Source organism: Bombina bombina, chromosome 3 (assembly GCF_027579735.1).
Source record: "Bombina bombina isolate aBomBom1 chromosome 3, aBomBom1.pri, whole genome shotgun sequence".
Taxonomy (NCBI): domain Eukaryota; kingdom Metazoa; phylum Chordata; class Amphibia; order Anura; family Bombinatoridae; genus Bombina; species Bombina bombina.
Genome location: NC_069501.1, coordinates 300,123,065 through 300,140,495, shown reverse-complemented (window position 1 = coordinate 300,140,495; position 17,431 = coordinate 300,123,065). Strand labels below are relative to the sequence as shown.

General features: G+C 35.6%; 1 protein-coding gene across 1 annotated transcript in view; it reads left to right on the top strand.

Annotated features, from left to right (window-relative positions):
• CNKSR2 (connector enhancer of kinase suppressor of Ras 2) overlaps nt 1-17,431 on the top strand; it is a 1,108,533-nt gene that overhangs the window by 565,579 nt on the left and 525,523 nt on the right. The window contains exon 12 of the mRNA XM_053705261.1: nt 211-344. Within this exon, the coding sequence (XP_053561236.1) occupies nt 211-344 (134 nt within the window). The remainder of the gene's footprint in view (nt 1-210; nt 345-17,431) is intronic.

Sequence of the window (17,431 nt, the reverse complement as noted above, 5' to 3'; positions counted from 1 at the left end):
ACTCTTCATCCCATCACATCAATACAATTACACTTCCTTTTTTACTGTTGCTAACAGAAGTACAGTATTGCTTAAAAGATAATAAAATATACAAGTGTGCTAGAGGTAGATTATTGTATATTTCAGTCATTCACATGAAGAGTAATGGTTTATTAGTTTGGATAACTGTTCAATGCATGGTGATTTCTCATGTTGATGTTTTCCATGCAGCCTCTTATCCCAAGAAGTCCAACAAGCAGTGTTGCTACACCTTCAAGTACCATAAGCACACCAACAAAAAGAGACAGCTCTGCTCTTCAGGACCTCTTTATTCCACCTCCTCCTGTAGAGCCCTACACACCAAGGTACAATGCAGTATTTTTCTTAAATAGCAATTTATTTTTATTGATCTGTTTAAATAAAATGTAATGTACACTAGTTTGCCTTCTTTAAAAATTCATTAGTAAAAGACCATTTTCTTTTTAAATTAACATTACTTCAGAAGATAATCCTTAATTGAAAATGGATAATCCTATGTATTCTTACAGTTTCCTAAAACAATGTGCATATTTTTTTTCAGGGATTGTTTTTTCAATAGAATTTTATTTCATCTTCTGTTATTTTTAAAGCGTGAAGTTAATTTAATGCTTGGATTGGTGAGGTAGAGATGTTCTGATACATAATAAATAAAGGTCCTTAAGATATAAATGACATTTCTCACCTTTAATACTTCTCTTTTGTTTCTACCTCTTTGGAGACAAATATTTTTGTACAGGCAAGGATAGTTGGATAAACACCTGAACACCCATCAAAAAGGTGCTGTGGGCATAATGAGTTGATATTGGTTCTGAAAGGGAACATTGTTTCCGTTATTAAGTGATTTAGGCCAGTAGTTTTCAATTCCAGTCCTCAGGGCAAACTAGAAGGCCAGAGTTTCAGGATTACCTTGGGTGGAAGTAGGTTAATAACCATGGTTACTGATCAACTGATTATTTAATCTAGGCTCTTATACAGAGATCCTGAAAATCTGGCTGGTCAGTGTGCCATGAGTGCTGGAATTGAGAAATACTGATATAGACTCTTGTGTAAATCATGAGATCAGAAGTTAATCCAAGACTTTCAAAAGATACCTAAATTGGCTTTGTAGAGAATCTGACGGGTTCCAGTCTGGAAGTGAAAACAGAGTTCATCTCCATTATTTAGGAGAAAGTTAATGAAGGGCAAGCCAGGAGAGCAGGTCATGATGCAACATTCATAAATACCTTTAAGTTTGTGGTGCACAGGTAGATGTACTAAAAAGCAAGAACATTGTTTAAAAAGATAGATAAGGCTTTTACTACCCATTCTAGCTTTGCACAACCAACATTGTTATATGATTATACTTTATAATCTCTAAATCTCTGCCTGTTTCTAAACGCCTGCAGGCAACCTCTTATCTCAGTGCATTTTATTAGCTTTTCAAAGCCAGTGCTAGTTCATGTGTGACTTAAAATAACATTGTGCTCACTCTTGTGGAGTCATGCATGAACAAGCACAAATTGGCTAAATTGCAAGTTTGTAAAAGTAAAAAAAAAACACTAAAATAAAGGGGCAGTCTGCAGATGCTTAGATACAGGTAATCATAAAGGTAAAAAGTATATTAATATAAAAATGTTGATTATGCAAAACCGGGGAATGGGTAGTATAGGGATTCTCTATCTTTTTAAACAATACACATTTTCAAGTAGACTGTCCCTTTTAGCTTTTAGACAGTATTAACATTAACACAAACTTAAATATTAGCCTTGAACCTTTAATGGACAGTCTACATCCTACCATAAGTTTTACGTATCAATTCCATCACATAAAACAAGCGTCCATTGCTCAGTTGCTTGAACGTGGTAGCAGAAAATTTAAAAAAAATGTTTGTTTTGAGCAGCCGAAAATGGCCAGAGACTCCGCCCACCTCTTCCTTCTTGTTCATCTTGATGTTTTCTATGGTGCCGGTTTACAATCCTGGCCAAAAGTTTTTGAGAATGACACAAATATTAATTTTCACAAAGTCTGCTGCCTCAGTTTTTATGATGGCAATTTGCATATACTCTAGAATGTTATGAGGCGTGATCCGATCAATTGTGATTAATTGAAAAGTCCCTTTTTTCCATGAAAATTAACTTTATCCGCAAAAAAAACATTTCCACTGCATTTCAGCCCTGCCGCACAAGGACCAGCTGACATCATGTCAGTGATTCTCTCGTTAACACAGGTGTCAGTGTTGACTAGGACATGGCTGGAGACCACTCTGTCATGCTGATTGAGTTAGAATAACAGACTGGAAACTTTAAATGGAGGGTGGTGCTTGAAATAATTGTTCTTCCTCTGTTAACCATGGTTTCCTCCAAGGAAACACGTGCAGTCATCATTGCTTTGCACATAAAGGGATTCACAGGCAAGGATATTGCTGCTCCTAAGATCAACCTAAATCAACCATTTATCAGAAGAGAAGGGTCAACACTACAAGTATTGACCCTTTGCATAAACCTAATTTAATTATCAATAAAAGCCTTTGACACTTATGAAATGCTTGTGATTATACTTCAGTATACCATAGTAACATCTGACAAAAATATCTAAAAACACTGAAGCTGCAGATTTTGTGAAAATTAATACTTGTCATTCTCAAAACTTTTGGTCTTGACTGTACTATATATTGACGTTCATTATATTGTCCTGTGCATGCACATTCTTTGAAACCGGAAATGCAGGGGAGTATTACTATTGTCGTATCTAACTTTGTTTTATCTGCTTGCGGTTGGTGTATTTGTGGTCCTGTGTGGAGTACCAGTTCTCACAACTGTTCATTAGCTTTTATTTATTAAACAACAATTTATATTAATTAAATAGCATATTATGATATTTGAGGTAAGAGCATAACATTTATAAATATATTTTTATTTAAAAAGGATTTTACATATTAATTTCAATAAATACTCCCATATATAGATATTACTTTTTAATGTACTTTGAATCTACTGCTATGCTACAATAATGCTATGCCATGTAGGACTCTAATCTCGCCTCTAATGGAACTGGTAACAAAAAAAATACACTGGAGAATTATTTGGCAGCTACGTTTCTAAGTAGCAACTGCACATCCACTAATAAATGTGTGGGAAAACGTATGCACAAATCGATCTTAATTGGATGATACTTAAAGTGAAAGTAAACTTTGGTGAATGAAAGCCCGTTTTTTAAAAATACTATTAAAAACAGGGGCACTTTCATTCATCAAAGTTTACAAAGCAGCCGTTTTGTTAAAAAAAAATACCTTTTTTTCTTTTCACTGCTACAGCAGCTTCCCCCACATAGAGATCCTCTATTCACACGTCGGCAATGACTAATCCGGCTTCCTCCAATCACAGCATGGCCTCAGGCAATGACTACCCTGGGGGGAAAGCTGTGATTGGAGGAAGCCGGATTAGTCATTGCTGACGTGTGAATAGAGGATCTCTATGTGGGGGAAGCTGCTGTAGCAGTGAAAATATTTTTATTTTTATTTTTTTAACAAAACGGCTGCTTTGTAAACTTTGATGAATGAAAGTGCCCCTGTTTTTAATAGTATTTTTTTAAAAAACGGTCTTTCATTCACCAAAGTTTACCTTCACTTTAATATACCCACTTAGACATAAAGCAATTTTTTTTTACATTTTCTGCTACTATGTTTAAGCAGCTGTACAATTGACCAGCTGCAAAATTCTTGTTTTATGTGATGTACTCGGTAAGTAAATCTTATGGTAGTGTGTAGACTGTCCTTTTAATACAAATCATTGATCATTGTGGGTCAGGCAAGTAGATGCACTGAAAGAGAAGCAGATACAGACTGGGTACTGCTAAGTTCCTTAAAAGTTTAATAAGACACAGCCCAAAGCAGGTTCTTGTTGGGCTTCACAAGAAGAAATAGCAACAAAATTAAGCTTTCAATCTGATGTTCTGTAATCCTATTGAAGGGGTAGAATCAAAATCAAGAAGATATGCATGTTACTCTAAATATAGTAGTTGTGCTTTTTGCAAAATAAAGTTTCAGTATTCAGCCAATCAGGATTTGGATATCTGCATTTCCATTGTGGCTTATTTACAGTTGTAGTACCACATATTTAGTAGTCATAATTCTTACACCCAGGCTATTGATGAAACAGCTTGTAATGCCAAGTTTCAAACATGGGCTATCCTAGAGATGGAATTATGGTAAAAGTCTAATAGTTTGGTCATTTTAGTTACATATATTTTGGTATTAAACACCATTGTAATTAGCAAGATGACTCAAACTCTCCTAAAAAAAAAAAAAATTCATTCAGAGTTTTCAATTATGTAGTGATGGATAAATCCTCCTTTTAGGTTATATGGGGCTCGATGATTTAAAGCTCTCTATTTAAAGAGACATAATTCTCATATACTAAATTACTTGAAAGTGATGCAGCACACCTGTAAAAAGCTGACAAGAAAATATCACCTGAGCATCTCTATGTAAAAATGGAAGATATTTTATCTCAAAATTTCTTCAGCTCACCAGAGTAAGTGCTGTGTAAACAGTTATACTTCAGCTGCTGTCTAGCTGCAAGTTGAAACAAAACAAAAAAACAGCCAATCAGCAATGCTGAGGTAATGCTTTGCCTTTGCTGTGATTTCATAGAACTTACTTAAACTGAATAGGGAAATAACATGACTGCCTGCGCATGACAGATGCACCCTCCCTAGCAAGTCCTGGGACAAGCATTCTGACTCGCCGCTTAAAGTCCCTTTACAGTGGTGTGTGAATACTTATGAAATCTGAGGTAAAATATCTTCCTTTTTTTACATAGACATGTTTGTTATATTTTCTAGTCATCTTTTTACAGTTATGCTGCATCACTTTCATGATGTTCAACATTTGTGTATCCTGTCCCTTTAAGCAAGATGATCTAAGAAGTCTCTTCAGTGTAGCGAGGACCCTCAAAGATGTTTAGAAATGCGAATTTTACCTTGAAAGATGTTTATCTCACTTTGCACGGTTCTGTATCTGAAGGAGAAACTCCTATATTATAATGTAAATTCGATAAAAATCCCAAAGATTTTATGTGGATTCTCTCCATGGTGGTGAAGTTTTGGTCCTTAGGCCTTTTCCTTAAAGACATATTAAGCTATAATTCCAGTTCAATGTAACATCATAGATCATTGATTTTGTGACTGCAGCATTGCTCCAAAAAGAAATTGATGTAAAAATTGAACCTCTTTTAGATTATAAAACTTTCAACTTATTTTATGAAGTGCCACAAATAATCCTCTCTTTGATCTGAAGGATGCTTATTTTTCGCATCTTAATTCTCTCTTTTATTACAATATTTCATGTTTCATTATTGATTGATACAACTGCATGCAGTATTAACAAAGTTCATGGAAGACTTTACACTTCATAATTTCAATGGGATGCTGTAAAATGCATTCAGGGCTTTTCAAGTATAAAGTACATACATTTGCAAATTATTCACCAAGAACAGAAAAGTGTCTGACACCTTGCTGAAATTTGAGCATAGACATACTGTGCGGGATTACAAGTTGAGCGCTAATTAACACTCCCGTTTGAGTTGAAAGTAAACTGTTTTCACTCATGCACTAACCCACTAGCACAAGAAGCCAAATTTATAATATTGTGTGGGTGTTTACGTATTTCCCCACAGAGGTCAAAGGAGAAAAAAAAATTGAAAAACAAAACACTCTAGCGTAAACTTAATCTCATATTCTCAAGTGCACTACCCCAACATGAAAATATGAATATTTTTCATTCCAATGTTCTTCACATAGAAGAATACTTATATTTATTCATAAATACATATTTTGGTACTATATCTATATATATTCTATGGGTGTATATATATATATATATATATATATATATATATATATATATGAGTATCTATTTAAAAATACATAGAACATTTTCTGCTTTGTACATTGGAATGTGAAATATTTGCAGTTAATACATAGTTAATACCTTTATTTAAAAATGAATATTGCATAAATGTTTTTGTATTTGCTTAAAGGGACACTAAACCCATTTTTCTTTCTTTCATAATTTCATTAGAGTATGCAATTTTAAGCAGCTTTCTAATTTACTCCTATTATCAATTTTTCTTCGTTCTCTTGCTATCTTTATTTAAAAAGCAGGAACGTGATGCATAGGAGCTGGCCCATTTTTGGTTAAGAACCTGGGTTATGCTTGCTTATTGGTGGGTGAATGTAAGCCTCCAATATGCAAGCGCTATCCATGATGCTGAACCTAAAATGGGATGGCTGCTAAGATTTACATTCCTGCTTTTAAAATAAAGATAACGAAAAAATTTTTTTGATAATAGTAGTAAAATAGAAAGTTGCTTAAAATTTCATGCTCTATCTGAATCGTGCAAGAAAAAATTTGGGTTCAGTGTCCCTTTAACTGCAAGGGGCTCCAATAGATAGTTTTATTATGAGTGTAACTATACTTTGAAATGTATCTTTGATATGTTTTGTGACACGATCGCATTTACTTTCAACCCCCTGCGATAAACCGAATATCACTCGCATGCAAATTTTGCGCTCCACTTGTAATTTGGCACACTGTGTTTAAATTGGATTTAAGCTTTAGTTAAAGAGACATTAAACTTAAAATGAAATTCTTCATATAAATCTTAATGAAAATGGTACACATACAAAATATACTCCATAATTTATTTTGGTTGCTATTGTAAAATATCTTAATTTTGTTGTACAAATGGTGATTTTCTTATACTCCAATAAAAAGGCCAAAGAGCAAGTTATATAACCTAATTATGCTGCAATTTGCATGCACCAGCTAAATATTGTACTTCCTTTGATCGTGACCAATTTGGACAAACTGTAAATTAATTTATGCATCTCTCTAAGCTATTACTGTGTCCTGTAAAGGACAAACACAATTACAGAGGATGCAAGCAAAATCAACAGTGTTGCAATGTCCCCCCTCCATAATTTAAAATATTTATTGTGAATTAAATGTTGTCTTTAACAATTTAACATCAGTCTAATTATGTAATGTTAATTTACTTCCAAATAGTTTTCCATGTCAATTAAATAAACATATTCATAGTATGTGACAACAATTGAGCATTGCATTACAAAAATCAGTATTTAAAACAGTTATTTAGTAAGTATAATCATTGTCTTTGCAAAGCATTCCCTATGTTTGTTTTGTCTCCTGTACTATCAATTAATTATGACAAAATTACAGCCAAATATAAATGAACTATTGTAATTATATAAACAACCACTGCAGCATGTTGCAAGGATACACAGCATCATGCTTAAATTTGCAATGTGACTGAACGTTATGCAGTTAAGGGATGAACAGAGAAAAATGTTGTGTGATTTATAAATTCACAAAGAAAGCATTTATCAAGGATTATAAATCAGCTTTTCTCATCCAGCATCAGTGCCAGACGTCACAAATTGGCTGATTGGCCACTAGCCACTAATTCCCACAGATACATTCCAAAATCTTGTGGAAAGCCTTTCCAAACTTGTTATAGCCGCAAAAAGGGGGAGGGGGGGGTGACTCGATATTAATGCCCACAATTTTCCAAATAAGATGTCCAACAAGCTCAAATAGGTGTGATGGTCAGATTTCCATACACTTTTGGCGGCCATATAGTGTATATTTTACATTAACAGTATACAAACAGATAGCAAGCTTATTCATAAGCCCATGCACCAGACAAATCATTTTATACCCATTCTCCTCAGAAGTTAAAGCAATAAGAAAGTGAAAACAGGAGAAAATAACATGCAGTGACCAGGCATAGTTAGCAGTTAATTCAGCAGCCATTTTGTCTTTAAATACAAATTTTGGGCAGCATTAGTTAAGATTTACTCTTTCCAAACGTGTATCATCATAGCACTAAAGCATGCTAACAAGTTTAGCAAGGGTGTTAAAAAGAGCAGCTAGATAAGCAAACTGTTAGTGGAGATAAAGCAAAACCTAAATAAACAAAGAGGCATAAATTAAAGATGTGAGTTGCACATCTTTTCACAGCTTTTTTTAGGTAAGTCAGAGAAACAAGATCTATATTAAAGGGACACTGTACCCAAATTTTTTCTTTCGTGATTCAGATAGAGCATGGCATTTTTTTTTTTTTTAAACTTTTATTTATAATCCAAGACATTATCCATGAACCAATGTAAACAAAATTTGAACACATAATCATAATAAAAAGAAATTATACATATGTTCATTCACATAATACTATATTTAATTATGCATACTAGTATATTTTAACTAATCAGCGTATTAGTATAACATAATCAATCTACTCAATAACATTTCTTGGAGTTTTTAGATTTTTTCAACCTTCCCTGAACCCTCCCCTCCCTCCCCCCCCCCCCCCCATGCGGAGAGGCAGTCTGGCTAAGCCACAATCTCAAGAGGAAGGGAGAAAAAAAAAAAAAAAAAAAAGAAAAAAAACCCAACTCGACCATTACCTCTTCCTTAAGCTTACCAATTCCCTAGTAAAACAATTTCTGTATTCCTGAAGGGAAATATTATATGATTAATTTCTGCCACAGGGAATATCCTTAAAAAGACTGCCCATTTATCAAAAAATCTTTTAATGTCCTGGTCGTTGTTTAGGTCCGCATCTCTCTGCTCTAGAATACATTGCTTTTTTATGCTATTTTTAATCTCAGGGATGCTTGGAATTGCAGGACTTTTCCACTTTTTACAAATTAAATATCTAGTAGCGAGAATTGCTGATATTATTATTCCTTCGTTATTTTGTCTACCAGATTCTTTCCTAAGACAAAATATTATCTGATATAATGTTAATGTAAGACCTGTTATCTTTAGCACATTTTTGAGCCAGTATTCGACCTTAGCCCATAGATTTTTAATCTTTGGGCAATACCAGAACATATGTGCTAAATCAGCAGCCTGGAGCGAGCATTTAGGACATTTATTGAACCCTCTATTGGTACACTTGAAGCCTCTCCTAGGGGTAAAGTATGCCCCATGCAAAAGCTTTACATGCGCCTCTCTCCAGGTTGCAGATAGTGTTACTTGGGCAATTTTCTTGATTGATAACTGAATAGTTTTCCTTTCAATATTATTCTGAGGCATTAATATATCCCAATAAACAACCATGTTTGCCAGTATTGAAGCCCCTTTATTCGTACTCAGAAGATGATAACACGGTGCAATCGACATATGACCATTTCTTGTTAGAACCAACCAATTCTCCAATGTACCCAATCCCCAGTCCCAGCCCTCTCTCCTAACCAAATCCTGGACAAAGTGTCTCAGTTGCAAATATGCAAAGAAGTCCTTATTGGACAGATCAAAGTCCATTTTTAATTTCTGAAATGTTTTTATACATTTCCCTTCTTGGTCTATAATTTGAATTACCTTTGTTAATCCAGCAGTATGCCATTTTCTAAATACCTCCGAATACAGGCCGGCTTGAAATATGGGGTTACCTATTATAGGCAAAAGATAAGAGACTTTATTTTTGATAGTTAAAAACGATGCTATTTTATGCCAGGCTTTGAGTGGATTAAAAATGGTTTTAAATTTTTTGATTTCTGCTGGAATGTCTTTAAGTTCTAGGTGTGTTAAGGCAACTGGAGAGTACGGATGGCAGACACTAGACTCAAGGTCATTGTTCAGTACATAATTATTAGTCGAGATCCAGTCTACTATAATTCGAGCTAGAAAGGAAAAATTGTAAAACCTTATATCCGGTAGAGCAAGACCTCCACTCTCTCTTGGTGCCGTCAGTTTCATAAGGGATATCTTTGACCTTTTATTTTGCCACAAGAATTGAATAAGAGAGGTATTAATCGATCGAATGTCTTTCCCTAGGAGGATTATTGGTGTATTTTGAAGTATGTAGAGTAATTTTGGAAGGAGGGCCATCTTAAAAAGAGCTATCCTTCCAGAGAGTGATAATGGAAGTTTTTGCCAGATCAGGAGCTTTTCCTTAATTGTTTTAACTACTGGGGGGATATTAAGCGCGTAAAGATCTGAAGTTCTTGTCGGAATGTGAATCCCTAAATATTTGAAAGAGTCTGTTACTTGATGAAAGGGGGTTTCCAATATAGAAGTATTATTCTTCCTAAGCCAGAGTATCTCTGATTTAGCCATGTTTACTTTATATCCAGAGAATGATCCAAATTGTTCCAATATCTGGAAAAGTTTTGGTAGATTCAATTTGCATACAGACCTATTTTTATTTCAGTATTGCGAATTCTTATACCATCCAGAAGATGGCGAATTTTAATTGCCAAAGGTTCAATGGAGATATTGAATAAGAGTGGGGAGAGAGGACACCCCTGTCTTGTCCCTCTACCTAGAAAGATAGAAGAGGAAGTAGTGTTATTCACTATCAGTTTTGTAGAAGATTGTTTATATAAATTTCCGATAAAGTCGAGGAAATTACCTCCAAAACCGAAATGCCTTAATGATGTTTTAATGTGTTCATGAAATATTGAATCAAAGGCTTTTTCAGCGTCGATGGAGATGATAGCAAGATCAGGTGTGTCCTCCCCCCCGCTACTAGGTGTAGCCTCAAAATATTCTGTCACTAACAATGCTTCTCTAATTTTTGCAGCCGAATTACGATTATTTAAAAAGCCTGATTGGTCAGCATGAATGATTTCTGGAAGAATCCCTTGCAGTCTTGATGCTAAAATTGCAGTGAGGATTTTATAATCAGCGTTTAATAAAGCAATTGGCCTGTAAGATTCTTTACAATTAGGGTCCTTTCCGCCTTTTAGTATTAGAGTTGTATATGAACTAGAGAATGATGGAGAAATCGAGTTACCCTTTGTGAAGAAACTATTGAAAAGGGTGCAAAGATGCGGGGAAACTTCACTAGACAGTATCTTATAGAGTTCACTAGGGAGACCGTCTGGACCTGCTGCCTTATTGAGAGAGAGCTCAGATATTATCTTCTCTATTTCTTCTATAGAGATAGGAGCGTTTAGACTATTAGACATTTCTACTGTAATTGTCGGATACGTAATGTCTCTCCAGAAATCCAAAGATTTCTGTGAATCGCTTGTTTTAAATGAATAAAGCTCCTGATAATATTCATAAAATATATTTAAGATTTCATCAGGTTTGGAAGTTTGTAATCCTTTATTATGCAGTTTGTCTATTACAGGTTGTTTTTTCTCGTTTTTGATTAATTTAGCTAGCATCTTACCCGATTTATTTCCGTATCTATATAATTTAGCCTGCATTCTTAATTCTCTTTGTGTTTCTTGTGATAATATAAAAGTATCTCTTTCATTTTTTACCTTAACATATTTCGCCCAGTTTAGTGGTGTTTTATCTAGCAGATACTGGTTATAGGTATTGGTTAACCGTTGACCTAACTCTCTTTCCCTGGATCTAATTTTTTTTTGTAAAGCGATACTATATGAAAGTATTTCCCCTCTCATTACCGCTTTCGCAGTGTCCCAGAATTACTCAGGACGACTCAAATGTTCTTTGTTAAAATGTGCATATTCCTTATATTTGTTTATGAGCCAGTTCTTAAATTTTATTTCTGACATTAAAAAATAGGGAAAGAAGAATCGCGGTGAAGCAGAATGTGTATGTGATATCTGAAGTTCAAGAACAATTGGTGCATGATCTGATAGAAGAATTGACAATATGTCTGATTTTACCCCGTTCATTAACATATGTTCGTCAATTAAAAATATGTCTATTCTGGAGAGTGTTTTGTGTGCCTTCGAGAGACAGGTAAAACTCTGAATAGAAGGGTTTTGGTATCTCCAAACATCTCGCAACGCTAAATTTTGCATGATTCTTTTAAACATCTTGCATTCTAAATTATCTTTCTTTTGTTTCAACTGTTTGACGTCTTGTCTTAACCTATCAATTGGGCTTTGTGGTGCCATGTTGAAATCTCCACCCAAAACTAAACACCCTTCCGAATAGGCTAGCAATTTAGATTGGAGAGAGGTCCAGTATTTTGAATCAAATACATTAGGGCCATATGTGTTGCACAGCGTATACATCCTCCGAGAGATCTTTATTTTTAACATGACATATCTCCCCCCTGGATCCGCCTCAAAATGCACCACTTCAGTATCATTTTTTTTCCCTATTAAGATTGCTACTCCTCTCTTTCTCTTAATACTAGGTGCAAAATATATTTCTTTTACCCACGCTGCCTTAAGTTTTAAAGATTCTTCTGCCGATAAATGAGTCTCTTGAATAAAACCTATATCAGTCTGGATTTTTCGGAGCTGAGTAAGAATTGCTTTTCTCTTAATAGGGGTAGATATGCCACCCACGTTCCATGACACTATTTTACATTTGTTACTGCTCATATTTATTTATATATGGGGAGATAATAATAATGATAATGCAAAAGAAAGAGAAAAAAAAAAAAAAAAAAGTTTCTTCTTTCCCCCTCCTCTTTCTTATGTACAGAAAAATACGTACATTCCGCATGGGAGGAGATTGAACACTGGGACCCATGTTGAACCAAGGGTCTATCCACCTTAAGAGAAAAAAAAAAAAAAAAAAAAAGGGAAAGAAAGAAAGAAGAAGAAAGTAAGAAAAAGAAGTCCTGCATATTTTACCATGTCTAGAATCTTATTGTTTAAACCTGCTGTCATCGGACCGGAGAGTTCAGTGTTTTGTAAAAGCTCTCAGCTAGATTAGCTTCTTCAAAGAAGTGTGTAGCGTCATTGACTTTAACCTTTAGTTTATAAGGGAATATTATAGTTGCCTGGTATCCTTTTTGTATAAACCTAGTACAGATAGGAGCAAGCTCCCTTCTTTTTGCTGCAGTCTCCGCAGAGAAATCCTGAAACATAAGGATTGTAATACCTCCAACTTTAACTGGCTGTTGCTTACGGTAATGCTGAAATAAAGTAAGTTTGTCTTGGAAGTTTAACAATTTAGCTATAACAGGTCTAGGTTTAGTTCTAGTTTTGTTCTCCATACGGGTTGGGCCTACTCTATGCGCTCTCTCCACTGGGATAGGATAGAAGGTAGATGGCAATTTTAAGATTTTAGGTAAAGTTTCTGATATAAAATTAACAAGGTTGTCAAATTGTTGTTCTTCTGGAAGTCCTATGATTCTTATATTGTTTCTCCTAGTGCGGTTTTCTAGATCTTCTAACCTGTTTTGTATTTTTTGTAAATTGGTGTTGACAGTTTCCAGGTTTGAACTGTGCGCTGTTGTTAGATCTTCCAGGTCCGAGACACGCTGCTCGGCTTCCTGCAATCTATTAGAGAACTGGCGGACTTCCTGCGTTAATGAGCAGAAGTCTTGTTTGATTTCAGCTCGAAGAGCCTCAAATTTGGGGGAGAGCGCATCTGATATACTAACAACAAGATTATGAAGATTGGTAGGTTCTTGTACCGTTGGCATGTTTAGAAGAGCTGATTGTGTATCTACGACTGTCTCTTGATTACTCTTCATTTTTCTGTCCCTCTGCCTCGCTGCCATGGCCGGAGAGAGGATCTTGGGTGAAGCGTGAAAAAATTTATCCATGTGCTAGTGATCGAAAAAATTGCCGAAAATAGGAGGAGTGATAAAAGCAGAATTGCGTGAAGATTAGTGCTAAAGTAAAAGTGATTGTGATTTTAATTTAAGAGCAGAAAGCTTTCTCAAGTTGACGGTGAGGGTAAATGTGTGAAGTGATGATGAAGTGAGGGAAGGGAGAGAGAAAAAAAAAAAAAAAAAAAAAAAAAAAAGGGGGTAGAACCCCCCGCCTAAGAAGGGGGAAAAAAAGTGAAAAGAGCAGTGATATTTAATTAAGTGAAAAGAAGTCCAACCACGGATGCGAGAGCCAGAGGGAGATAGAGATACGAGACTATGTCAAATCTATTTAGCAGAGCTAATGACAATAGCTCTTTTCAAATATTACCCTGCTTCACTATCTATACTGCAGGCTAATAAAGAACCAAAAAAAAAAAAACCATTACTTGTGAAGCAAGAAAGAATAACCTAGTAAGTCTAGGTTAAATAAAACTCTAATGCTTACAAAAAAAAGAAAAAAAAAGAAAAGAAGAAACAAGTATATCTTAGTACAAACAGTTGTAAAAGAGTGTAATCTAGAGAGGAAAGACCAGGAGTTATTTCAACTATTCAAATCCTAGTTCTATAGAGTGTGTCTCTACTCCTTTGTACCTTTTTAACCTCTTCTTGACTTGTTAGCCTGTTTTTCTAGGTAGATACACTTTTACCAATGTATTATATCATACTTTAGCATGCAAAGATATTTAGTTAATATCCCTAAATCCTTCAGCTTTCAGTTATAAATTTTTACAATTTATCTCCCAAAAAGTGTAGAGACCAAATATTTTGTTTTAAGAGCTTGGACTCTGAAGTAGAAAAATTCTAGAAATAGCAGGATATTTAGAATTTCCCCATCCAGTCCTCACATTTAAATTTCAGAAAATTACATTATATTTCTTTACCCTTTGTGAGAGAGATAATATTTTAGATAGGCAACATTTTTGAAAAAACAATAAAACAAGAAGAACCACTATGGAAAAAAATAATTCCTGCATAACATTCTTTTACCCCTTGTGGTTAATCCTTATAGTTAATATGGTTTTACTCCGCTTGTTTTCAGAAGTGTAAGGGTAATAATATCATCTATAATAGCACTTCAATTATCACTTTTTAACCAAAAGAAAAATAAAAGAAGAAACAAGCAGACCCAAAAAATTTGAGTAGTAATACAGTTTAGAATTTTCAGATCATTACCCTCTTTAACTGGCAGTGCTAGTTTAGGTAGCTCTAGCCTGCTGGAACGTTTACTTGTTCAGTGAAATTTGAAAGACTTCCCATGTATCCTCTTCTCGCCACCTTACCTTGAATTTCAGAGATCAGCGTCCAGCTAAAGGACAGGTGGCCAGGAAGGTCCTAATGCATACAGTGTTTGCCACTATCAAAGAAAGCCCAGCAGCCAGATATGATAAAACTTTGCCAATTATCACAGCTCTTTGTAAGCCACTGATGTAGTATGCGCCAAGGCAACAAACAGCTCCAGCCGACAATCTTAGCAGCAGGGAAAGCAGAGTCGGTTCTCAGCGAGTCCGCCTCCTCTCTTAGCAGCCCACGCCGTGCGCCGCCATCAATCCAGCCAGAGACTCCGGGAGCACCAGAAAGGACACCTCCTCAGCAAGTAGACAGGCCGATCACCAGCAACCTCCGCCTCCCGCGCAGCACCGGTGGGGGAGGGGAGAGCCCGCGTCGGGGAAGCCGACCAGCACCCGGTAAGCCCGTCTCTGATGTCTTTCACTCCCACCTCGTCCCAGTGGGTCAGGCACAGCGCCCCATTCAGCCTATCCGGCGTCCGCAAGGACCTCAGTCAGGGTGTCTCTGTAGTGAATCTCGAAATTGTGCGAGCAATCCTAACCTCCCACGCAGCACCGGTGGGGGAGGAAGGGATCCAAAAAAGGTCCGCCTCAGGTTAGTGTATGCCCTTAACAGAATCTTGGCATTTAGGGCAACAAAGTATAAGGAGATATCCTCGACCTCCCACGCAGCACCGGTGGGGGAGGGAGGGAAGGAGCCAGTTACCTTTCGCAGGTTTTTCCTTAGATCTGTTTCAAAGAGTCTTAACAAGTTTAAAAAAAGCACCGCTTGTGCAGGTTTTCATAAGCTGACTAACAATATCAGCACAGTGGGATGATTTTCCACTGTCAGGTCCCGGGAGCGATAGTAAAAGCTGTCCAGGTAGCTACCCAGGTCTCTGGGTTCGGCACGGGAGACAATCCCCGCCAGCAGCTGAGGGACTGGAGAGTAACTACACACAGGTGTTGCAGTTAGCTCCTCCTCCGGAACCCCAGAGCATGGCATTTTAAGCAACTTTCTAATTTACTCCTATTATCAAATTTTCTTCATTCTCTTGGTATCTTTATTTGAAATGCAAGAAAGTAAGTTTAGATGCCGGCCCATTTTTGGTGATTAACCTGGGTTGTTCTTGCTAATTGGTGGATAAACTCATCCACCAATAAAAAAGTGCTGTCCATAGTTCTGAGTTAAAAAAAAAAAAAGCTTAGATGTCTTCTTTTTAAAATAAAGATAGCAAGAGAACGAAGAAAAATTGATAATAGGAATAAATTAGAAAGGACGATCTTCACTACCTCTTGTTCTGTTAATCCGTAACATACCCTTGGTTACCTTGATAAAATTGCAAATATTCTAATTCCAACTATATGCAAATGATGGGCAAATAAATCTATGATCAAAACCCACAAGGAACATGCACTTACCATATCAAACAGGGTTAAGGATACTGTGAATCATCTCAAGAAGAAAAGATACTAATAATATTTTTCAGAGGACAGTAACAAATGGCCTCAAATTTTGTAATCTTGGACCAGGTGTTGGGTCTGTAGGGTTATGGGTGGCTGCTGAGTGGACAAGACTTGGCATTGGGCTGTACTCACAGACTTGTAGCACTACCAAACCAGGTGTGGTAAGACATCCCCTGATACAGGCAGCATACCCCATAAATACACACACACACTACTGATCTAAACACCTCTGTCTTTCCAGTATTTTTAGTTATTAAAATTATATGATTTTGTTTATATATATATATTTTTTTTTTTAGGGGGGGGGGAGGACAGCAGCATGTAGTCTAAAAGCAACAGATTTGTTACTATACATTAGCATGTTGAGACACACTGTAGTTGTATTGTAATAGAAGGAATATAGATAAATTAATTCAATTATAAAACAAAATCATATGGTTTTATATATACACAAACCCTGCAGTGTTTTTTTCCCTTGTTTTAATAGCAATCTATTTTTGAAGTTTATTCTTTTTCATGTTTTCTTTTTTTTTTCTTTTAAAAACACTGTAGAAGCTGTTTTAAAAGTATAAAATATAGCTGCAGATTTTGAAATAAAATGACATACTTGTAAAACCTGTACATAATATAAAAGTTCTAAATCTGACTATGCACAATATTGTTTATAGATTATAGCTTGTATTCTAGGACTTGCTTCATTTACTGCTATCATTGTGTTATATAGCAGTTAGAGGTTAGGTTATTTTTTCTATAAACTAATATGTACTAATAAGTATTTCTCCTGTATAATAACTGTGACATCTGATCCTTCTGAAAGAACTAATGTCTAGTGCATATTGTTGCTTAAAGGGACAGGAAACCCATTTTTTTTCTTTCATGTTTCAGAGAGAGCATGCAATTTTAAACAACTTTCCAATTTATTATTTTTATTTTGCTTCCTTCTCTTGTTATCCTTTGCTCAAAGGTTTATCTAGGTAAGGAGCTGCAAATAACCTAGGTTCTAGCTGCTGATTGGTGGCTGCATATACGTATATATATATATATATATATTTATATATTTATTAAATATTTTACCAGGAAGGATACATTGAGATTTCTCTCGTTTTCAGGTATGTCCTGGGTCCACAAAACATTGCA